This window comes from Wyeomyia smithii, chromosome 1 (genome assembly GCF_029784165.1).
Source record: "Wyeomyia smithii strain HCP4-BCI-WySm-NY-G18 chromosome 1, ASM2978416v1, whole genome shotgun sequence".
NCBI classification, from domain to species: domain Eukaryota; kingdom Metazoa; phylum Arthropoda; class Insecta; order Diptera; family Culicidae; genus Wyeomyia; species Wyeomyia smithii.
The window spans coordinates 203190102-203215377 of NC_073694.1; the positions used below are offsets into that span (position 1 = coordinate 203190102).

The 25276-nt window shown below is 42.4% G+C and overlaps 1 protein-coding gene across 6 annotated transcripts in view; it reads left to right on the plus strand.

The window, feature by feature from the left end:
* Positions 1-25276, plus strand: part of LOC129723978 (nucleolysin TIAR) — a 1146678-nt gene that overhangs the window by 9167 nt on the left and 1112235 nt on the right. For 5 of the 6 annotated variants that reach the window (XM_055678553.1, XM_055678581.1, XM_055678544.1 and 2 more), the window contains exon 1: positions 13302-14050. In XM_055678553.1, the coding sequence (XP_055534528.1) occupies positions 13922-14050 (129 nt within the window). In that variant the 5' untranslated portion in view covers positions 13302-13921. Of the gene's footprint in view, positions 1-12661; positions 14051-25276 lie in introns of those variants that run through there. The other variant, XM_055678526.1, reaches the window with a different exon arrangement.

Here is a 25276-nt window from a genome sequence, read left to right on the forward strand (position 1 = left end):
TCTTGCTCCATCCTCCATAGAAGCCCTTTCGTCTCTGTCGTCGTCTGCCTCGGTGAAGATTGCTCACCATAGTGTAGAAACTTGGGTCCTCGCAACCAGGGACTGACGAATTTCAGGTTTGGTCCACTCTTCCATTTTGAGGCACCATCCACCACGGAGAAAAACAGATTGAGCTCATCTCCTCTCTTGCGGACCACTCAATCCACACGAACGCCTTCGTGGAGTCACTCCTAAATAAGCATTGAGCCACCGGATGTGTAAACTAGAACCAATTGAACACTATCGTAAGCATTTTCCACACGAATGTATGGACTTGCAGGTCCGAAAACGGGGGGAAGTGGCAGCGTAAAACCATCGATACTCCCCATCCCTTTCCTTATGCCCAGGTGCCTTGGATTATCACTTATCCTTTGACGAGAAAATGGTAGATGAGTTCCAGAGGGTAAAAAAGACTCATGACGACCTTCAATATCTCTCGCTTTGTCGGTACATGCGCTGCGGCGAACCTCTTCAGAAACCCACTTCATTCCTAGCACGGATTCAATTGAACCATTTCGCTCTTGCGCCAGGTTCTTCAGCTCGTCCTTCGAAATCTCACCAATTTTCCGCAGTAGTTGAGTAGAATTGGAACGAACTTGAAGATCTCTTTTTTTACGTGGACCAGTATCACCTCTTTGACGATTTGAACCGCCTCTTCAACGGTCATAAAGCTGTCCAGATAATCATCCACGTAGTGGTTCGGATACAGTGCCAGCCGATCTTGGATACAAATTAGCAGTTGGTGGAAATTGACGGAATTTGCTTGGCACACCTGGTGAGACTTCGCCACTACGTCTACTAACCATACCTTATCCAGTTTCCTAGCGAAAGGAACCACATACGCTTTTCCTCGGCTAATTCAGCATTTGTTGCGTTGTGTGCGTAACCCTTCTGTTAATATGTGGCTATTTGTTCACGTACTCACGATTGCAGCGAGCGTGTGTCCTCAACGAGCTTTCGCTCCAGAGACAGAAGACGTCGGACAGCCATCTGGTAGCTGTCGGGGGAGGTCCGCCTCGTAGTTTATTCTAGTCTAGGATGTTCCTTGCACGTATATCTTTCGGTGACGCTAGCGTCGTCCAGCGCAATGTAGTCTTCAATTTGATCGTTAAGTTGTTGGTCTGGATTGGTGGGTCCAGCGAGATGGAAGTTGACCACTCCGAAACGAAGATGGTCCAACCAAATCAATAGTTTTAGTTGAACCAGATCGTGGCCTTCCAGGGACAGGTGTGGATATCGCTTACAGAGTTTCCGATGTTTTAAGGTTTGTGAAGGAAGGACCAAGCTGCTGATCGTTTGAAGCTGCGACAACATTATACATTCAGCTGTACTCGTTGCGAACCTGATTCCTCTCGAGTCATTCTTCCTATCCACTGTAGATTCAGTGGCTTTGATGGCTTACTGATCCACGAGATTTTGAACGGGTAATCCAAATTTCACCACCGTCTCGAGTCTATCGTGCTTTTGCGCTGAAGTGAGATGATTTTTCTCGTATCATCAGTTCCGGTCTGCCGTACAGCGTACGCGGGGTATTGATGACCTGTGGTAGACTTGGTGGAAGTAGCAGTCTTTTCGTGACTGACTCGAAAACGTGCCCCTTAAGGCATCGTTGTAGACGGATGAGGTTTTCTGTGTCTGAATACCCGCATGCAGCAGTTATTTGTTCATAGCTGCATACATAAATATCGGCCAGTCTCCGGGATTGTGAGAGATATGCGGTAGTTACTTGTCCATCACCTGTGTTAAGGGTTTCAATTGTTTAGATAGCAAACGCATTGAAATAAAGTATACGGATAATAGCGCTGCTGCTCTGAATTTCACCGGTCGCTACGATCCGCACCGAATTCAATTTTCTTACAGTAAAATATCACAAAATACCCAAAATGTTTCATATGGTAATCAACATACCTGTTTAAAAGGAAAGCAATAAAAGTTTTCAACAAGTTCACTCCAAAGTCTCTTATTGTCGATAATATTTCGCAAGAGCAAACCACCCACAAAGCATGGTAACTTTTTATCTCCCACCAGATGATATGTTTCTCCCATCATCAACCCGATCAGAAAGAAAAAACAAAAATGTAACAGAAGCTGTTAGTTTGTTACGGGAAAAACCTTACAGGCTGTGTTTTCAATTTGATCCCGTTAGGTGTTAAAATAACAGGAATTATAACAGAAATGATTCTACTAGTATCAAACACATATCAAAATTTGTTTATCAGCTTATCAGCTTTATGTATCAGTTTTCTAACAAAATAAAATACTATATAGAACAATATAATAACAAACATTGTTAGGAACAACAGGTTTTGATAAAAACGAAAAATTACTTAGTCTTGCTTCAGAACTACTTCATTTCAGGTTTTGTTATTATAACTCATTCAGATTCAATTTTGTTTTCAAAATTATATGGAAAAATACAAAATTGTATCAAAATATGTTATTTGTATCTCGCGCTGATGGAATTTTTTAATTTTTCAGTTATGCTCTTCTGATCGGGAATACTCTCATCGCGTCCGACATTGCTACTATCCTTAACTTTTGTGCTGGTGATGTATCTTGTCTGCAATCTACCGAAACGTAGAAGAGACAGACATGACTGAATGAAAAAAAAAAAAAAACGAACGAAGCTCTTATAAGTAAATCAACAACAGTAGGCTGAGTTGAGAATTGTAACCGTAAAAGGGGAGATAGCCCGGTTGGTGCTGGTGGTGGTAGCAGTCAGTAAGACATCCCAATACCGTACCGTGGTGGCACAGAAAGAAGAACAACTTTTTCGAACCGAATCAGGGCTTCTTGGCGTCCCATTGCCTCCCTCCTCGGTTGGCTTTCGGTTACTTCACTCTATTAAAAATGAATAACGCTCTCGCTGATTGCTATAAATAACAAATTGCGAAACTTTTGCCCCGCTTACAAAACCACACACCAACAATAAGGTGGGCTTTTCTGCAGAGCTGCATTCCGCCTCTTCCCCGTTCTCTGTGTGCGGATGCGATGACAACCGGATGCGGAAGGCGAGATGTTGCATCCTTCGATGTTTGTACCGGTCTCGATCGCTCAATTGAGCTTTTGACTTTTCGGTCGGACGAAGTCAGGAGGTAAACGACGAAAGGTGAAAGTCGCTCGAAAATGGAAAAGTAGCAATTGTTAGTTAGTGTCAGTCACTCTGCAGAGGAAAGGTGCACTGGGCGTACTGAAATTGTTATAAACTTTTTTAAAGGTTTGATTGGAAAGGAGTTCGACAAGCGGATTTTTTTGGTTTCAATATTTTTCTTGAACTACTTTTTTACACCTTTCGAAGTGCGACAGCCAAAATATATAATATTAGAGTTTATAACTGACAGCGTCCAATCATCGAACAGTTCCATTTCACAACCTAAATGCAATCGAATTTCACCCATTTCACACAAATTTCTCTTGTGACAGCAGTTGTGATGGAAATTTTCATAATTGATCAGTTGTGCTGATCGATCCAAGCAATCCGTGGAGGCGTCGTGAAACGATTTTGTCATCGTAGCGGCATTGTGATCGGCGTCGCGTCGCGCCTGCCAGTCAACAAGTGTAAATTGAATCGTCGGAGAGAAGAACGCGGAGTTTTGACTCTCGCCCCAGTGCGTTTCAACAAAAAAAAAGTTGATCACTCGTAACACCTGCCGATGCGAACAATATCGTAACAAGGAAAAAAGAAATCAAACGAGAACGCTTGCAAATGATAACACGGTGATGAAGAGGAAAAGTTTTTTTTGCGCTCCTTTCAAAGTGCGGCGGCTGTAGGGTAGAAATAGCGCAACTGGATACGAGGTAAGTAAGCAGGTTGGGCATGGCAGGAGACGTAAACGAAGGAAACGACCAGAACAGGTATCAATTCATTTCCCAGCAGCTGCTTCCTTCCGCTGGAGACGGAAGGTAGAATCTACGATGAAACGACGCGTCCGGTGTGTGAGGAGATGAGGCAGACAGGCAAGCAGGCAAGCAAGCAAGTGCTAGTCTCAGTGATTTAATGCCGTACACAAATGCGGTCTTCGTTGCTTACAGTGAAGAGTGGCAGCAAGTTGTGTGTGAGCAACTGAGACGGTGATAACGAGAGTGAAAGGGAGAGGAAAACAACAAAGTAAGCTTTGGAATTTCGCTTCGATCGTCGGCTTCCAATATGTAGTGTGCGCTGATTGAGGAAGGTAAGCAATTGACCGGTCGACCTGTACATCGGAGGTGGGAAAGGTGAGTGGGAATTTCCCCCTCCCACCAATCGAAACCCCCTCCCTTTCTGATGGTTCATTGGCAATCAGGCTCACCTGTTGACTTGCGACGGGAGAAGGTGTAAAAGCGTGTAAGAGGGAGGTTGAACAGCCATCGAGGATAGATTTATCTATGCACATCAATGTGGGTTTTGTGGTTTGGGAGATGTTTGCCACTTGATTTTCCCGCGGCAGATTAGAAGCGGATTTACGGTATGATGTTCCGATACGGATAGAATCCGACAAACGAGCAGCTGGTCTGGCTGTTGCGAGGGTTGGTCGAGCTTTTACGGTGTGGAAACGAAACTCTGTGGAGAGTTATACGTTGCAGTTTGTGATTAAAATGCCTGAATAGTTTATTTTTTACCATTGGAACGAAATTTATATGATGGATCCTTTCACATGGATTGGCTACTTGCTGATATGACAATTTCGCTATTAATGTCGAATGAAATATCAAAAGCATGGTACATTTCAAAATTATCTACTTTAACTAAGATTCTGTCTTGTAGCATCAGCGACATTTTTATATTTTGACTTGTCCTAGCCAAGAATGTGACCCTCTCCCCGCAAAAGGAGGAGGATCATGTTATTGTATCTTTGAGTATCGATTACACTTTTGATATCACCTCAAACAGTTTTCAAATTAGTTAATCCTACGTCGAGATGAACCTATTTCAGTATTGTAGGAGAATAGGGGCAAAATTTACATGTTGCTGACATTTTGCGGGGATAAAATACCTACCAATTTCTGAGATTGTTCTCCTCAATATAGGACATAATTTGACTACCACGTTAAGAAATCAGCAGTTCCATTAATACTCTTCATACTTGACATTATTTTGCTTTGTGCAATATATCAAAGCCGTGCCAAAACTGTCATCGTAGAATCACTGTTTTGAAGTAAGTTTTCGTCCGATTTAAGATCTGTTGTTTTTTAAAGATGGATAAGAAAATGCTATTATGTGGACAACCTTCTGGAATTATGATATTTGAGTAAAAAAAGACGTCAAAAAAACATTGAAAATTTTCGATTTCTCAAAAATTCAAAATGGCGCCATTGTTGCCCCTAAGGTGAAATAGGTCTAAACTCGGAGAAATTTGGTATTGCATCAAAATGCAACAAAAAATCATATATAGAGCCAAGGAAGTAAAAAAAATGGAAAATTTGGTTGCACTGTGTAATTAATCACGTTCATGCAATGGGACAAAAATAAGTACAATGCTAAGAGATGGCGCTGTAGTGGTAGTGGTAGTAAAATCGGAGTTTCCACGAGCATTTTGCTTAATGACCGGAAAAACCGCTACCCTGTTTTCAAATCATTCTAATTGTCTAGTACTTACTTTTACTATTTGCAATATATTTTAATCAAAAAACTTGATTTTCCTATACAACAATGTCAATAGAGTTGTATAGAAAAATCAAGTTTTTTGATTAAAATAGATTACATATAGTCAAAGTAAGTACACTAAGGTCGCTTTTTTACGCGGGTTCCGGAATTTACGCGGATTCCGGAATTTACGCAGTTTTTTTACGTGGATTGCAGAATTTACGCGGTATTTTTTTGCGCGGATTTTGGATTCTCTTCACTTGGATTGTAGAAATTACGCGGATTCCGGAATTTACACGGTTTTTTACGCGGCACGTATCCCCAGCGTAAAAAGCGACTTTAGTGTACTAGAAAGTTAGAATTATATCAAAACAGGGTAACTAATAGCAGTTTTTCCGGTCATTAAGCAAAATGCTCGTGGAAATTTCGATTTTACTACCACTTTCGGGCTCGTTTTTCCGCGTATCCCATTGTCGAGAAGGAACATAAAGATTGGACTCGGAAAAAATGCGACACTTTGTTTTGGGTGTAAATTTTTATCGTGTGGGTAAAAAAAATGAAATTACGGGTAATACTAGTTTAAAGTGTTATGTTTATGTTATCGATCGGCAAAAGGCTTGGAATTCACCATTTCACCGTGTTCCGCGTGGTAAAGATGTTCCGGGAGACGAAGACCATCGAGCAACGCGCTGGAAGCGGCCGAAAACCGAAAACCGAAAACGAAATGCCCAGAGAAGGCGCGGATGATGAGGCAGTACTTTAAGAAGAACCCAAACCTTTTAACCAGAGAAGTGACCAAAAAGGTCAATTCGTCGGAGTGGTGCGTCAAGCAGACTCTCAAGTGGGCTGGGCTACGTGTTTTGAAGGTCAGGAGTGTCTCGTCATGGACGACGAGACATACAGCATTGCGGACACCAAACAAATCCCGCATGGAGGTTCCGGAAAAGTTCCGGATGAGAAAGACTGACAAATTCGCAAAAAGGTACTTGTTATGGCAGGCGATCTGCTAGTGCGAACGGTACAGCAAACCATTCGTTACAGCCGGCACCATAAACGGGTAGATTTATCGAGTGGAATACTTGCAGAAGTGCTTGCTGCCTTTCCTCCGCTCTCACCGTGGTCCCACACTGTTCTGACAATTTTCGCTTTGTGCCATTACGCCTGTAATGGATTGGTACGAACCGAAGGTCGTGTAGTTCCGAAGGAGGCAAACCCGCCAAATTCACCAGAACTTCGTCCGATCGAAAAGCTTCGGGCGATAATGAGAAGAAGCTGAAGAAAGTCTCATTTCAAACCACTCGGTGTAGGAGTAGTCATATTTTTCTCAAGTATTTTGAATATGGACAGACTTTTATGGCCGCAGACAGCTTCCAAATATTTTTCATGAAGAATGGCGGAGACATCCACCTATTGCTTACCCCGACTTTACGGTCGTCGTTGAAAAAGCAAAATATAAGGTTGAAGTCTTGGATATGCTGCTGAATAATATCCTTTCTTATGTCTTCAGTGTTTCGCAATACCTGCTGAATAAAATTATTCCGCATTAGCCCGTGAATTTAGCGTTTTGGAAAAGTGGTATTAGAAAAGGGAAGTTTCTAATTTCATTTCAACAGTGACTTATTTATATATTTTTAAAAATTTCTATAGAGTCAAATTAATAACCTTGAGTTAAATATTGGTATTCATGATGTCAGCATTGCAAATTATTTCTCTTACTTTTACTTTTATGGCGACAGATCATTAAGATCCTATGCCGAATCCAGAATAAGTCTCCACAAAACTCGGTCTTGGGCTGCTACTCTTCACTCTCCCCTTACAGCCGCTGCTCTGGCATCCTCGTCGACAGCACACATCCAGCGCGTGCACGGTCTGCCTCGAAGTCGTCGGCCTCTATCCGGTTCTCTACTGAATATTATCTTTGCCGGTCGCTCATCCGCCATCCGTGCTACATGGCCAGCCCACTGTAACCTGCCGTGTTTCATCAGCTTGACAATATCAGCGTGTTTGTATACTTCGTACAGCTCATGATTCATGCGCCTGCGCCACACCCCGTTCTCTAGTTTGCCTCCGAGTATTGATTGCAGGATTCTACGCTCGAAGACCCCAAGCGCTCGTCGATCGGCCTCCTTCCACGTCCACGATTCATGTCCGTAGAGCGCCACCGGGAGGATCAGAGTCCTATAGAGCACAAATTTCGTACGGATCTGTAGGCTACGGGACCTAAGCTGGCTACGCAATCCGTAATAAGCCCTATTCGCCGCCGCAATCCGCCTCTTCACCTCGCGGCTCACCTCGTTGTCACATGTCACGAGAGTACCAAGATAAATAAATTCGTCGATCACTTCGAAAGTATCCCCATCCATCTCCACCGCAGCACCAACGCCCGTAGAACTACCACGCTCTCTGCCAGTCACCATGTACTTCATTTTGGCAGTGTTTATGGTGAGTCCAATTCTCGCAGCTTCCCTTTTAAGAGCCGTAAAGGCCTCCTCAACTGCTCTACGGTGAACACCAATTATATCAATGTCGTCCGCAAAGCCCAGAAGCATGTGAGACTTAGTGATGATGGTACCGCTCCTCTGCACACCTGCCCTTCGTATTGCACCTTCCAAAGCTATGTTGAACAGCAAGTTTGAGAGCCCGTCACCTTTCTTCAGACCATCCAACGTCACAAACGCGTCCGAAAATTCGCCCGCTGTCCTGACGCATGATGTGAAACCGTCAAGCGTCGCACGTAACAGTTTAATTAGTTTTGTTGGGAAACCATGTTCTACCATCATTCGCCAAAGCTCGTTGCGTTTCACTGTGTCGTACACCACCTTTAAGTCTATGAACAGATGATGCGTCTGCAAGTTGTGTTCTCGAAACTTGTCGAGAACCTGGTCAAGGTGAACTTCTGGTCCGTTGTAGATCGCCCCACTCGAAAACCGCATTGGTATTCTACAACAAAGGCTTCCTGCAACGACCTCAGTCGCTGGAACAGGATACGGGAGAGAATTTTGTAAGCGGAATTGAGGAGGGTTATGCCTCTATAATTACAACAGGCGAGCCTATGTCCCTTCTTGTAGATAGGGCATATGAGTCCTTCCAACCAGTCCGTAGGTAGTTGTTCCTCAGACCATACCCTTAGGATAATCTGGTGAATTGCACTACACAGCCGCTCGCTCCCAACTTTGAAAAGTTCGGCTGGTAAGCCGTCCTTCCGAGCGGATTTGTGGTTCTTTAGCTCTTTGCAAGCATTCTTCACCTCGTCCAATGTTGGTGGGTCCACAGCTTGTCCGTCCTCCCCAATTTCTACCCTGTTCCCCTCGATGACTCTCCTCCCTTCCTCGCCGTTCAACACCACTTAAAAATGTTGCTTCCAACGCCTGGCCACCTGCGATTTATCGGTAATCAGGTTCCCCTCCCTAGCATTACACATGGCAGGTACTGCCACGGTCCGGTTCCTGATTCCGTTGATCGTTCTATAGAAGCTCCTCGTGTCGTGCCTGGTGAAGCAATTCTCCGCCTCCGCGAGGACGCGATCGTAGTGCTCACGTTTCTTACGGCGATGAAGCCTCTTTTCGGCAGCTCTTGCCTCCCGGTATTTCTCCCGCATCTGACGGAGGAGAAGCGTCACCTCTAGGCACTCAGCATCGAACCACCCACTACGCGTGATTCCGGTTGTCATGCCTATCACCTCTCGCGCTGTTTCGCTGACCGCATCATGGATGTGCTTCCACTGCTCGTTCAGGTCCACTCCAGTTGGTTCACCGATCCGTCTATCAACTTTCCGAGTATACTCTGCAGCAACTCCTTCCGCTGATAACCTCTGTATGTCCAGATGTATCTTCCTCGCCGATCTCGATTTAAATACATTGGACAACCGGGCGCGAATCTTGCCTACCACGAGACAGTGATCCGAGTCGATGTTTGGCCCTCGAAAGGACCGCACATCGCGCAAGTGCCGGCCGTCGATCTGCATGTGATCGATCTGAGAGCAGGCCTCTCCATTGGGGTGTTTCCAGGTGTGCTTCCGAATGTTCAGACGTGCAAAATAGGTACTACAGATGGCCATTCCCCTGGCCGCGGCGAAGTTCACTAACCTCAAGCCGTTGTCGTTGGTGGTAGAGTGAAGGCTTTCCCTACCAATAACGGGACGAAAGAACTTCTCTCGTCCGACTTGTGCGTTCGTATCTCCGATGACGATCTTTATATCGTGCTGTGGGCACTCTCCATACGTTTTCTCGAGGAGCTCATAGAACTCCTCCTTTACGTGATCGGTTTTATCGTTTGTCGGCGCGTACACGTTGATAAGGCTGTAATTGAAGTATCTGCCCTTGATCCTCAATACGCATAGACGGTCATTAATAGGCTTCCTCCTAATGACACGCTTCATTTTGTTTCCAAGTAGCACGGAACCGACGCCCCGTTCCGCTCTATCGCCGCCACTGTAGTAGATGTGATACTTGAAAGATGTGCCCGCGGTCGGATCAACCGCCCGGAATTCACGTTCTCCGGTTTTAGGCCAACACACCTCTTGTATGGCTGCTACCTCCACATTTGCCGTCCGTAGCTCTCTGGCCAAGATGCCCGCGCGTGCTAGCTCGAGCAGAGTCCTAACATTCCAAGTACCAAGTTTCCAATCGTTGTCCTTTTCCGTTTGCCCAGGTCTATACCAATTGTTCTGATTCGTATCATTCTCTGGATTGTTCGTAGTATGTTCATTTTCAGCATGCTGCCTTACTAGTGCTGCGATGCCTAGTCTCGCGACGGGGCTGCCGTCTTGAGTGTAGTTGGCGAGACACCGCATTTCATAGTTCAGCCGTCCGCTCCGGATCAAACGCTGTTTGAGCCGCCCTTGACCTGGAGAACAGACGCTCAGGCAAGCTGCTTTCCAAGGAGAACAACTCCCCCTTCCCTGTCAGCATACGACAAAGTTCCCACCGGTTCACCGATCTTCCCTTGGTTGCTAGTATCCCAGTCGGTACCACGTGGAGGTAGGGATAGGAGTTGCTGGGCTTATGCTATGGACCACACTTTGGTCTATTTTATGCCAACTAGTACGGGTGTACTGCTGGTACGCATTGCCCAGCCGTTTACCAACCAATTATTTCTCTTAAAAAGCCCTAAAAGGAGGAAAAGTCCTGATGAGGTAATAAACTTCATACGAAGTGCGTTGCCCAACTGGGATAAATGTGCAATGTAGCAAGGACATCAACTCGCCAAATAGTGTGATGTACCTGCTCGTACGCACTTGGAGTAAGGTGAAGCATACCACAATAGATCAAACAATGGTGGTTCAGTCTTTTTTACAAAGTTACTTACAATAAAAGGGGCTATTACATTGTAGAACAATTTTTTCTTCTATCGACAAAAATAAAAAAGGAAAATTCTTGATTTCATCGAAAATTTGGGACACCCAAATTTTTGATAATTTTTCAATAAGCGCTTTATCATATGTAACATCTTTGTAGAAGAGCAATTCCAAAAAAAAAAAACGGGGAACCAATTTAATCGACCATTTTTGATTTGGCTGGAACTTTACATAGACGTTTCTTTAGGCAAAAGATGCCATTTTGAGCTATCCAGCTTTTTGTTATTTAAATTTCGTCGTGCACATGCGCCAATCAAAATAAACAAAACTGTTTATTAAAGTTGCTATGCTACGTTGCACAATTTTTTATTTTTCACTCCGTTACTGCGATTGAAAATTACCCTACTTACAGAAAACGTCAAAATAGGCTGCGTGTACTGTCCGCCACAACCGCTCGTGAAAAGCTGGATTGGTTCATTTTTTTTGGAACACGACTCATTTTTGAGAGGCTATTGAAAAATGCTATTTTGGGAAGGTATTGATGATTACAAATATTTTTAGGACCTAAACGGACTGTTTGATCGGTGTGACGTCTTGGGCAATGTAGATGATAATTTTGTTTTTCCGGAAAAATACACTCCTAAAAAAATTATTTGTTTTTTAAAAAAGTTAAAAGAAATATTAAAATATAATTATTTAAAAAAGCTCATTTTTTTAAAATCAATTTTTTTTATGAAAACTTTTAAAGATTACCTAAACAATGCAAAAAATCAAGAAATCAAAAAAAAGAGTTATTTGATTTTTTGAAAAAAAGTTTTTTTTCAATTTGTTTTTTCGAGAAGCATTTTTTTTTTGATAAGACAAAATAGTTATCTACTACTTCGCCGAAAATACTTCGCCTATGATTCAAACCGTTTTGGCTGGAGAAATATTTTTGGTTTCCAATGGAGGACTCTATGGGGAGTTTCACATATTTTTACAGTCAAAACGGTTTGTTTGATTGGCATAGTGCCTTCATAATGTACCCTACGAAAAAAATTATTTTTTTTTTAATTACCATAACCTTTTTTTACCTGATTTCTCCATGAACGTACTGGTTGCATTGTTTAGGTAATCTTTTGTAGTTTTTACGAAAAAAAATAGATTTTTGAATAATGAGCTATTTTAGATACTAATAAATTTTTAATTTTCCTCTGATTACTTTTAAAATAAATAATTTTTTTAAGAGTTTTATTTTTTTCAAAAGACAAAATTATTATCTACAACTTTGCCGAAGACATCACATGAGCTTCGAGTTTAGTTGAGCTGCATTGAATTTTTAGGTAGATCCGTCCAGATATTAAATAACTTTAAACACTAGAAATCTAATTCTACTATGAAAAAGATTTTTTTCAAGGAAAAAAAAAATAAAAAGAGCGGTTTGTTTGCGAACATTATCTAAGAGTGAGTTCGCTTGAAATGTATGTATGCATTTAAAAAGCATTCTCTTTCGATAAATTATTCGCAATGGAAATCCTTATCATCAAGGGCTACTTTATCTAAATCACTGGTTGTTTGTTTGTGTACATATTTACAACTTCCTAGACTAACGAATGTTGATAAAATATCCTATTCGATATCAAACGATTTTCGTCCTCGCATTTAGATTTTCATTTTAGAACCATATTCCCAAATTTTACCAATAATTCACAGTTGTATCTTTTATCTTTTCCTTTTCTCTCTGCGTAAAAATCATGTTACTCCTCTGCGGCGGGATTCCGAAGCCTCACGAAAAGCAAAAGGACCAGAGGAAACCGACCGACACTTCAACGGCCCAGTGTTGATACCCACAATATAACTCGCGATTTGTCGATGCCGTGTGGCAAGTCGTAAATGTTCCGCAGCGGCATAAGCAGCAGCAGCCGTAGACCCAGTGCAAAGGGATCCTACAACCTTTCGTGATAGATGATAATAATAACACAACACAACAAACCAAATCAAAGTTCTATCTGTGTTTGCGCGCGGTGAAAAAGGTGCTCCGCTCCGTCTGGTGTTTCGCTTTGCTTTTTGGATTCGCCAAGATATTAGCGTGTGCTGGATCCGGTGTCGCATTAAAGCTCAGTTTGGCGCAGTGAATACGACCCTGCGGGGATACTAGTTTTGTCCGTTTTCGGGATACAGTAGATTAGCAGGCTGAGAAAAAGTTTTGTGGTGTTTAAGGCAGTGTTTTGGTAGATCAAGAAAAGCAGGTTGCTGTGTTTTAGCTGCACTGAAAATAACGGAGAAAAAAAAGTGTTTGTCTAAAATCGATACAGGTTATGTGTTGGAAAGAATCGTTATTGGGTCTGTGAGTGAAAAGTGCGATTGCTATACGTTGGAATATATTTAACCAGCAGGACATTGCTGGCATTTGCCACTAACCGTTAAAAATAAGCTCTCAAGTTTCACCCGACGCGAGCCCTGTGGGGCTGCGCTTGGTCGGGGTTTTGCCGTGTGCGGTATTTGCACCGAAAGCACCGAAATCGTCTTCCCTGGTTGTGCATCGGCAATCAACGGCACCGTACAGTAGTAGTAAAAGCCAATTGACCCAGCAGACGGACACATCACCGGCAACAACAACGACGACGACGACGACGTCGACCACAATTACGTCATCATCGGAACCCATTGCCACCAGCACCGCTACCAGCAGCAGCAGCAGCAGTACCAGTGGGACAACATTGTGTCACTGTTCCTCTTCAAATTCAGCCATCAATAACAGTCAATCAAAGGCAGGCACAGCACTAAATCTCCCCGCCCCGTTGCCACCGGTTCCGCCCAAACCACCACGAGTACCACTTCCTATCTTTGCTGCAGCCAATCTTGCCAGCATTAGAGCCCTACCGAATCAGTCCGTTTCGCCAACGCCCACCCGTGGTGCCGTTCCGGTTGTGCCTTCGGCGTTGGGAGCAACAATCACCACAACGGTTCATCAGCATCACCATCACTACAGCAGCGTGGTTCCTCCGCCGCCGCCACCGGTGCCACCGACGGCACTGAATCCAATGCTTCTTGTTCCATTTTCGGTCCCGGCCGGACTAGGAACACCTACCGCCATTTCGACTGCTAATCACTATCCGTATCCTCCGACGACGACAACAGCAACGCTGGGCTACACCAGCAGCATGGGCAAGGTGAGTGGACAATTTGTTTTTTTTTTTTTTAGCTGGGGCGCACTCGATTTACAATGCGATTGTATGTTTCTTTCAACTAGGCGTTTGAACCTTCTCATTAGTATTGATTCAAAGAGCAAAAACAAAAAAAAAGCGTTGATTTCCGGTTGGGATGTCGGCTTCTCGGGGACACCAGCATTGGGAATTGTTTCATGCGGGAATTTAGCTGACATCTGAATCAGGACGATGCTGATGGCACAGTGAAGCGGATGGTAGATTTATTTGATGTAGTGGCGTCGAGAAATTTGGAGCATTGTTAGTTTGTACTTAAACAAAGAAAAAAAATCGTTTTTTGGTTCAAAGCCGACAGGAGACACACTTGAACATCTCACACTTACATAGCGTGATCGTTAAAGATATTGTGGTAAACTAGTCGTACTGGGCACAACCATAAAAGCGCGCGTGAAATCTTTGGTAAATTACCCACTATAAGAGTTAACTAGTACGCGCTTGGACGAGTTCGTAGATATGATAACCAGGTTAAGTTGCCTATTATAATTAAAATATGTTGACAAAGTTTAACGCTCATTCGCAGCTCAAAACACTTTATAAATGCAAGTGTGCATTTCAAACAACCTAGAATTATATGTCTATTTTTGAAATGTTTATCGAAAGTTCCAATTCTTATCAAAACTTAAATATATTCATGTAGCATATTAATGATATTTTTCGGTGAATAACTTAAAATCTATGATTTTGCGCGACGTTTCGGCCTACTGTTACCCTTCAGCCATCTTCAGACGCCTGCAATTTCATTTTAAAAACACAAACATTTAAAAAAATACATAATCCATTCCATACATCCTCCTTTTTCGAAGCCTCCTATTAAAACTACTGATATTATTTGATAAAATTGTTACAGACTGTAGCAAATAAATATTCGTATTTTACCTTCAATAAAGGAACTGTGAGAAGGGTTTTCATCAGCAAGGTGAATAAGGCCAAGCCGCTGGAATACTGCAGAATTGTGTTGGGAACGAATCCAAATTCGAGCAGTTCAAGCGGAAGAAGCGGGATCGTGTGTGGCGCAAGTCGGCTGAGGAGCTCCAACCAATCTTGCAAATTTTCACTGTCAGTGATAGGTTCTCAGTTGAAACTAACAACTGCGAATATCAGTTTCAGCATGAACGAGCTAAAAGGGATTATTACTTTAAGCTCCAATCAGTTAACATAGATAATGCTGACTGGCAGCATTTCTGTGATTTCGCACACGCTATGTTACTTCAGCGATGCTTATGTGGTGGAAGACGAAGATGCCTACCTACTTCAGTGATTTCATGCAATGGATGGCTAAGATCAAATAATTTCGATAATAATAAGGACATATAATTTATTTCACTGACATGATTTTCACTGATAATTGATTCGGCTGACACTCAATATCAGCTTGAAGAGAGTGAGAGTGTAACTGCTGTTTTATCATTCTCGTTTTGCAGTGCCAAAATTTCGTAACATTGACGCCAAGACAGCCATATTCAAAGCGCAGTCAAGCACGGAGAAGGGAACGTGATGGTGTGCGGTGCTTTTTTTAAGGCGTGGTGGGCAGTTTGGTGAAAACAGACGTAAACATGACAGCTGAGCCGTAATGCAATATCCTGCTCGAAGTATCCCTAATCAAGACGGGCCTCGAGAAGCGCTTCGTTTTCCAGCAGGATAACGATCCGAAGCATGTGGTCAAGCTGACGAAGTTATTTTTCCGTTCCTGTCATATCAAACCCCTTGAATGGCCTCCACAAAGTCCAGATCTAAGCCCTATCGAAAATCTGTGGGCCATCTTCGATGTTCGGATCGATAAAATTGGTATAACTAATGAAAAAACTTATTTCGAAGTCTTGTAGCGCGTGGGAAGAAGTCGATCCACAAGACTCGAAAAATCTTATTAAAAGCATGCCATAGCGCTTACAGGAGGCGTTGAAGGCTTAAGGAGTCCTTATTCACTATTAAATCGTTCTTATTTGCCTTCAGTTTGACTTATTTCTGATAAAAACACTTGATTTTGTACCTGTTTATTCATGAGTCGTTGAAATACATCAGCTAATATAGCTTTTACATACCGAATTTAATAGTGATTGGCTCAGCGGTTTTCTAATTGCTCAACACCCCCGCCCTTTTCCTCACAACGCCACTGAGATACAGTAAAGTCTCAAATCACATATGTAACGTCTCAAAAACATGCCTTATGCTAACAAACCTCTGTAGTTAAAATTGCATAGTTATTGTAGAAGACGTTTTCATGTTTACAAGGCACAAATTGACCCTCCTTGCCCACGCTTATGAGATACAGCAAAACTAATAAAGTTTGCATTAAAAAAATGGACAAAAATTGCCGATTTTTCATGGGTTTACCTTCACGAGCATTGACGAAACTACCCATGCAGCATCAATCATAGTAACCCATGAGTCAGCAGAAAAAATTTGACAGCTCTGTCAATCGAACTCTAACCGTGATGGCGGAAACAGTGCAGCTGCTCCGTTCAGAAGTATGCCACGCCAAAAACGAACATCGTGCGGTGTTTTTTTGGATGCCGGAGACGGCCATTTCGGTATCAGCAACACCTTGGCACTATTGGACAACAATCAGAGCATCCAAGAAAAGGCCGGTTCCGGACGGCCGATGAGCCTGAGTGACAAGAAATTCCAAAAAAGTAAGACCGAGGGAAAAGTAGCTACATCGCTGCATGCGCTTAGCCGGAAGTTCGGTGCATAGACGGCGAATCCTATCTCATCCTGGATGACAACGACTGGCAGGGCACTTCCCCCAACTAAGTGAAGTTTTATTTACTTCCCCTAGGTCCGAGGTGAAGTTCATTTCATGCACCAAGTTCCCCAAGAAGGGACTGCTGTGACTGACAATCAGCGAGAAAGGGATGTCAAAGCTGCTCTTCTTGTGCTCCGGATTGGCCGCCGTGAACGGGGAAAATTAAAGTACGAAGTGCCACCATCTTCCAATAACTTTTTCTTTATCACATGAATCAGTTTTTAACCCTATGAGCTCTGTTTTTAATTATAACAAGGCTAATTGGGAAAGATACAAAACTCATATTGAGAGAAATTTCAATAATGAGCTTGATTTGCAAAACGAAGTGAATATTGATTCCGCTTTGGAAGCATTAAAATGTGCAATTGTTGATGCCAGGAATTATTCTGTTCCAAAGGCTCAAGTGAAATTTGGTTCACCAATAATTGACGAAAATCTTCAACTTGAACTAAACTTCAACTAAACTTCAACTAAAGTTGAAAAATTGAAACCATATTCAAAACCCTTTCGGAAGCTGTCGAAGATTCCTAAGAAACCTTCAAAGCCTATTCCAGTTTTAAAAGATAGTGAACGTTTTCTTGTATCCAATGAAAAAAAGGCTCAAAGACTTGCTCAGCAGTTTGAGAGTGTTCATAACTCAAATTTGAATTTTGTGAGTCCTATTGAAAATGAAGTCACACGTCAATTTGATTTTGAAACTGAAAAAGTCTTAAGTTCCGGAACTTCTTCCTATAAATCGATATTCCTCAATGACAACAAAAATTTCATTTTAAAATCAAAAAGTGATTTACAAAAAAAAATACAAATTTGTCATCTCAGATAAGTTTTTTAGATTGACAACTTAGTTGTCTGAAAGATCTTCTGAACATTTCAAAGTAGTCACTTTTAAGGAAAAACGTTTTTTTAATAAAAACTTTTTAGGTCGATGAAACATTTACAAGGTAAAACAGTGTTAAACACGAGAACTTTTTATTAGAAAAACATATTCTCCTAGCGAGTGCCTACTTTGATTTGTTCTGAAGAGTTTCAGATAACTCAATTGTCTTTCTAAAGAACTTATTTTAGAAAAAATCTGAGATGACCGAGTTTTTAAAAATCACATTTTGTTTTAAAATAAATATTTTGCAGTCTATTATCTCGAATTAATATTTTCCAAAAAGAAAAAATTACACAATTCCTTAGAAGTCATGCCTTGACAACTTTTGTCTAACTCGTGGCATTACCGTACGTCCATGATCTCTCGTCATCATCCACACACATTGGCAATGCTTTGAACTGATGGTGGCTTCATTATACATTAGGGTGACATTGCCTGTAAGGTAAAGAGACAGAGTAGAGAAAACATATTGGAATTAATTTCCGTCCTCTAGGCGCTCTCCTGGTTCGAGAAATACTCATACTGAATAGTACTGAACCATATTTGACTGTTTTCACGTTGACTAACGTCTATATCGAAGATAGGCGCCTGAATTTGAAAATCTAGTAATTCAACCAAGGAAAAGTGGTCTGGTTTTGAGCACTTATTTTTCAGTCATTTATAATCAGGTTTTCGATGTTTTGGCATCAACCGATCAGAAATTCTTTTCCGGTTTAATTTATGTAACAAAACAAACTATTGTTTGAGATACACTGTTGAAAAATTGGTAATTAATATCGATTGTCTAAATCATACCGCGCAGCCAATCACTACCAAGCACAGTCGACACTAACGGATACAATCGATCTGACTTTGTTGTTATTGTTGTTGTCACTTTCTGTTTCCGATGCTTATTTACGTTCCTTGTCATTCCGTTTTCTACTTAACCCTTTCTTCTTTCTAACTAACTGACGAAGCCTGGGGGAAAGACAAAATAGTACCGGTCATCTCGTGCCGGATTTACCCGTAATGCTGGTGGCTGTTAGTAGTACATGGCTACTGCAAAATACTAAAATGTCTGGAATTCTGGACGGACTAACCAGTAAACAAGAATAATCGGCAACTGGTACCTTTTGGTGCCCCGAAGTTTTGTAAAAGAAGCGTTGCAATTTCCTCTACTATTTGTTTTAATGGAATATAAGAATACGGTAGTCAACGTCATGCGGTCGTGTCTTGAATACCACCCTCCTACTATTTTTCAGGAACTGGAAGCAGTCTTGGATTTTTAAATTACACTTGCAGTTGATCTGGCTTCTGAGTATCATCCCGATTCTGGGTAGCTCTTTCTGATTCCGAAATGGCGTCTAAATCTGATTTCCGGCCGTTGGGCATCATCTTGATTTCGGAAATGCCCAAATTGGGTCATTTTCGGCTGTATTCGAGAAACTCAAAGCCATTTTGTATTTAAAAATGGCGGATTGTATTCGGATTCGGATTCTGGGCTACGGGAATCACTCCTATTCTTAAAATATCCACATTGAGTGATAACTGGTCATTCTATAATCGAATATACTTCAGAAACGAACGCAAAAATATCAATAAAATCAACTGCGTAACGGAATTTTAAATTTTAATAAAAAAAAGAAGGAAAAAGCCAACACAATCATATATCCATTGAAGTTTTCTACACGTGAAGTTAATTCTCAAACGCATACGCAATCGCCTTTAAATTAATCGCACGCAAACTCAAATCTGCAAAATAAAATTAGATCAGAGTGGTATGCTTTTCTCCAGCAGACGGCGCATCAAGCACTTAGCTTACTGTACTGGCGTTGCAAGCACCTGAAATTTGTCGGTCTTGCTTTTTCGTGTTCTCGCTCGAAATGATCCGTCGAACTCTTTTTCCACTATTCTGGTTAGTGGCAAAACTTAAACCTAAAATTTTCATTACAACAATAATATTATTAATATGGAGGAAAAAACTTTTCGTAATAAAACTTTGCGTAGTTTTAGAACGCGTGTGCAAACTTTTTTTTCTGACATTTTTTTCAACTAAAATGCATGAACGCACTCAAAAAATTCGTGTAAAATAACGTGTTTTACATGAATACAGCGTTGAAATCGACTCAAACCCCCTTGTACTTAACATCTTCACCAAGTCCGACCTTCCAGTAGCTAATCCCAGGACAAGCATTCCCTACGGCTCACCGCAAGTGTCTCACTTAAACCCCAAATCTCCTTGTTAAAATCGAAATGCAAAATTGTCCGAAATTGGCTTCTGAGCTTTGTCCTTGTACCTTGCGGCACAGAATCCTCGGTCCGTCGGCCGCCCTTGAATCATATTTTCTTTCACCGTTTTGCAAAGCAGGAGCGGGAGATAAATTGAAAGATTGGGACAGCTCCGTAATCCTTATGATTACTCTTGCAACCACACACACACCCCTGTTTCAGGATTTTCTTCTCCCCCCTCGTTCGACAACTGGGCTGTGATTTGTTTGAGTTTTCTTTTTTAAGGGGGAGGTGTCTAGTCGGATCAGTTGCGGTTGTCAGCAGCAGGCGGGAATGCCAACAAAGACCGATAAACCGCAACCATTTTCAGTGGATTTCACAGTCTCAGCTCAGGGCAACCGGGATGGGTTGCTTGCTGGCCCAAGGAAATAAATATGAGATATGTGACGGGTTTTCTTCCGGTTTTGGTTTCTCGGATCGGTGATAATGTCAACGTGCGGAACGAAAATAACGGAGGTCTTTATGTCTACTTTGTGATTTTTACCTTTTCTGGGCGATCCATCAGTATCTGAATACGGTCGCCACGGAGTTCCGGATGTTAGCTGTTAATAGTAAATGTTTGTTGGAGAATCCCTTCGCATTTTCAGGAGAAGGTTGGTTGAATTTGGTTGAATTATACTTTTTTGGGAATGAATCCAAGGTAAAGAATAAGCTTAGTTATTAAGAGTGACATTTTTAACATATATCAATTCTTAATTCAATGGCATTTTGACGTTCCGTGTGCAAAGGCAAATATTTGTGATAGGGAACGAAGTCTTATCCGGGATAATGACTTTTTCTTGTTTTCGGCTAGACCAAAGCTGATATTATCTTTAATCCAATTCTTTGCCTGAAACTTGCCATAATGTACGAGGATTTCACTGAAAGACTACACGCAATAAAATCTAGTACTCTCGTATTGGGAAATATCTTCATCTAAAGCAATTACCAATTTACCTTTACAATGTTTTATTTTCGGAGCGAAATCATGTCCTTTCCAAGCGCGTCAGGTGAAGTGAGAAAAGTTAAAAAAAGCAGCTATTACTATTACTGCTATCATCTAGCCTGCTGTGATCCTGCGATTGTAACCAGCGAATGGAGCGGGTGGACGGATGGATGGATTTTACCCGTAAACACACACACATACACATACACACACACACACACACACACACACACACACACACACACACACACACACACACACACACACACACCTACACACATGTAAAACCAACAACAACGAGCAGATATAACCGCTGTTACGGGCATAATAAATAAAGTATGCAGGCACGTACGTGAACCCAATTTGCTCTTATCATGCACGAGGCCATTTGCTATCCCATAAATGATTGCCCGTTCGCGTTTCGTTGGGTCGCGGTTTAAATCGGCCTCATGAGAGACACCATCGCCATCGGACAAAATACGAAACAAAAAAAACCTTATGATATCCACGGGCCGCTCGTATCGATTTCCCGCTCGGGTTCAGGTGCCAGCGCGGATCGGCCATTCGATTGCTGTGTTGCACTTTTGCTGGGAGTTTATGCCAAGTGAAGCGCACATATGCGTGTGTGTGTGTGAATTGCGTTCGACTTAACGGGCGATCCCTGTTGGAATGGTCCGCACTTGCCGCAGCCTGCTGCGATACATCCTCTTAGGATACTGTAAGCGTGGGGATTCTGTGAGCATTTGAATAATTTTCAATCCCGGCTGTTATTGGATTTCGGCATTTTTCTGCGCATACTAATTATGCACGCATTAAGCTAATTGAATCAATTAAATATTCAGCCGCCGGAGCGGACTGAAAGCGGGAAATAGTTTTTCAATTAATGATTCATAACCGGTGGTTATGCATCGAGTCTGGAGGGTGGAGGTTGTTTCGTGCTCTGCATTTCGCCCCCTTTTGGTTGCTTGCCTGGTGCTTCCCTGTGAGTGTTATCACACAGATGGATAATCATGAAAACTAATTTTTTTTTCTTCATCTATAATTTATTTGACACGGCACAAATACAATTTAATGTTTAACGGCGCCAATTATATCTGGTAGCTTACTTTCTAAAGTATCTTAATAACTAAAAGCAAATTTTTTATCCTCGCTGCCGACTACGAGCTGAAACTAAATCTAACTTAAAGCTAGAATGTTTTGCATTAAAAGCACTGATTTGTTGTTTGATGGTTTTTCATCGCCATAGGTAAGCAGCATATTGAATATGTTTCGCTGCTGGGCCAAGATATTACGGACTGGCATATTGGGTTGTCTTCCTCGGGACCTGAGAGTATCGTGCGGGTCTAGTTGCTGTTTCCGGATCCGGGGTCTTAACGTGTTCTTGTCGTTTGGTTGGATGTAGGCGGAAGGGAATAGGATTAAACTGGGGCGTGGATGGATTTCAGGAAAACGTATATAAGGGACATGTAGGATAGGTCACGGCTCGCCAAGACATCACGAACAGGAACAGCCGGCTGCCTATTCTCGGCCTGCAGGGAAGCTATTAATTTAGACCTGGCGTCACGGTGTACAGGGCATGACCAAAACACATGCTCTATGTTGTGAAAACCCTCACCACAGGCACAGATACCACTTTCCCCGAGCTCAACACGACGGAGATGCGCGTCAAATCTATAGTGATTGGACATAAGCCGAGACATCACGCAAATGAAATCCCGACCTACATCCAACCCCCTGAACCACGGGTTCGTCGATACTTTGGGGATTATGGAATGTAACCACCTTCCCAATTCCCCTCTGGTCCAAGCATTTTGCCAACTGATGATCGTATTCTGACGTACATATGCAAAAAATTCATTAAAGGCAATTGGTCTTTCATAAATATCACCGTTTGTTGCGCCCACCTTAGCCAAAGAGTCCGCTTTCTCATTACCCGGTATCGAGCAGTGGGAAGGGACCCACGCTAAGGTAATCTGAGTAGATTTTTCGGATAGAGCACTCAGATGTTCCCGTATTTTCCCCAGGAAATACGGAGAGTGCTTAACATCTTTCATCGATCGGAGAGCCTCGATAGAACTGAGACTGTCCGTAAAGATGAAATAATGGTCCGTGGGCATTTTTTCGATAATCTCTAGGGTGTACTGAATTGCAGCTAATTCCGCGACGTAAACAGAAGCAGGATTATCGAGTTTATGGGAGACGGGTTAATTTTATTGAAAATACCGAAGCCAGTGGACCCATCAGGAAGTGATCCGTCAGTGTAGAACATATTGTTGCAGTTGATGTTTCGATATTTATTGGAAAAAATTTTGGGGATCTGCTGCACGCGTAAATGATCCGGGATTCCACGAGTTTCTTCTATCATGGATGTATCGAAAAACACAGTAGAATCAGAAGTATTTGATAAGTCGACACGATTTGGAATATTCGAAGAAGGGTTAATATTATGGGACATGTGATTGAAATACAATGTCATAAAACGGGTTTGAGAATTAAGTTCGATTAACTTTTCAAAATTTTCAATCACGGGACGGTTCAAGACCTCACATTTGAAAAGAATACGAGAAGACAGGCTCCAGAAGCGGTTTTTCAATGGTAGTACTCCAGCTAAGACCTCCAAACTCATCGTATGGGTCGACTGCATGCAACCCAAGGCGATACGCAAACAACGATATTGTATTCGCTCCAGTTTGATCAAATGTGTGTTTGCTGCGGAGCGGAAGCAGAAACACCCGTACTCAATGACAGACAATATCGTTGTTTGGTAAAGCCTTATAAGGTCTCCTGGATGGGCTCCCCACCATTGCCCGGTTATTGTACGAAGAAAATTCACTCTTTGTTGACATTTTTTCATCAGATACCTCACGTGACAACCCCAGGTGCTTTTAGAGTCGAACCAGATACCAAGATATTTGTGTACCAAAACCTGAGAAATCGTTTTACCCATTAATTGTGTTTGAAGCTGAGCAGGTTCATGCTTCCTAGAAAAAACTACTATCTCAGTCTTCTCCGGAGAGAATTCGATACCTAGCTGTAAAGCCCAAGCAGACAAATTGTCCAAGGTATCTTGCAATGGTCCTTGCAAATCGGCAGCTTTGGCTCCTGTAACAGAGATTACACTGTCGTCTGCAAGTTGTCTTATCGTGCATGAATTTGCCAGACATTCGTCGATGTCATTTACATAAAAGTTGTAAAAAAGGGGGCTTAAACATGAGCCCTGGGGAAGACCCATGTAGCTAATGCGAAAAGTTGCCAAATCGCCGTGCGTAAAATGCATGTGCTTTTCGGACAACAAATTGTGCAAAAAATTGTTCAAAATTGGCGAAAATTCTTGTTGGTGAAGTTTACCCGAAAGAATGTCAATAGAAACGGAATCAAAAGCCCCCTTAATGTCCAAGAACGCAGACGCCATTTGTTCTTTGCGAGCATACGCCAGCCGAATATCTGTTGAAAGCAACGCAAGACAATCATTCGTCCCTTTGGCACGGCGGAAGCCAAATTGAGTATCCGATAGTAAGTCATTTGATTCGACCCAATGGTCTAAACGACGGAGTATCATTTTTTCCATCAATTTCCGGATACAGGATAGCATTGCAATCGGCCTATAAGAGTTGTGATCAGAAGCTGGTTTCCCTGGTTTTTGGATGGCGATCACCTTCACTTGCCTCCAATCATGCGGTACAATGTTTTGCTCCAGGAACTTATTGAACAAGTTCAACAAGCGCCTCTTGGCATTGCCGGGTAGACCTTCACTTGCCTCCAATCCTGCGGTACAATGTTTTGCTCCAGGAACTTATTGAACAAGTTCAACAAACGCCTCTTGGCATTGCCGGGTAGATTCTTTAACAAGTTGAATTTGATTCTATCTAACCCAGGCGCGTTATTGTTACAGGACAGGAGGGCAACTGAAAATTCTGCCATCGTAAAAGGTGATTCTATCGCGTCGTGGCCCGGAGACGCATCGCGAACAATGTTTTGCTCAGGAACAGAGTCCGGACATACTTTCCTGGCAAAATCAAATATCCACCTACTTGAAGACTCCTCGCTTTCGTTGACCGTTACGCGATTCCGCATTCTTCGGGCTGTGTTCCAAAGAGTGCTCATCGATGTCTCCCTCGACGTCTCGTTCACGAACCGATGCCAATATCCGCGTTTCTTTGCTTTAGCCAAGCTTTTAAGCTTGGTATCAAGCTCCGAATACCGTAAATAGTCGCCAGGTATACCTCCCTACTGGTAGGCCAAAAACGCGTCGGATCTTTGCGTGTAGACATCGGAGCACTCTTGGTCCCACCACGGAGTGGGAGGCCGTTCTTTAATCGTTACGCCGGGATATTTCTTCGTTTGGGCTTGCAACGCGGC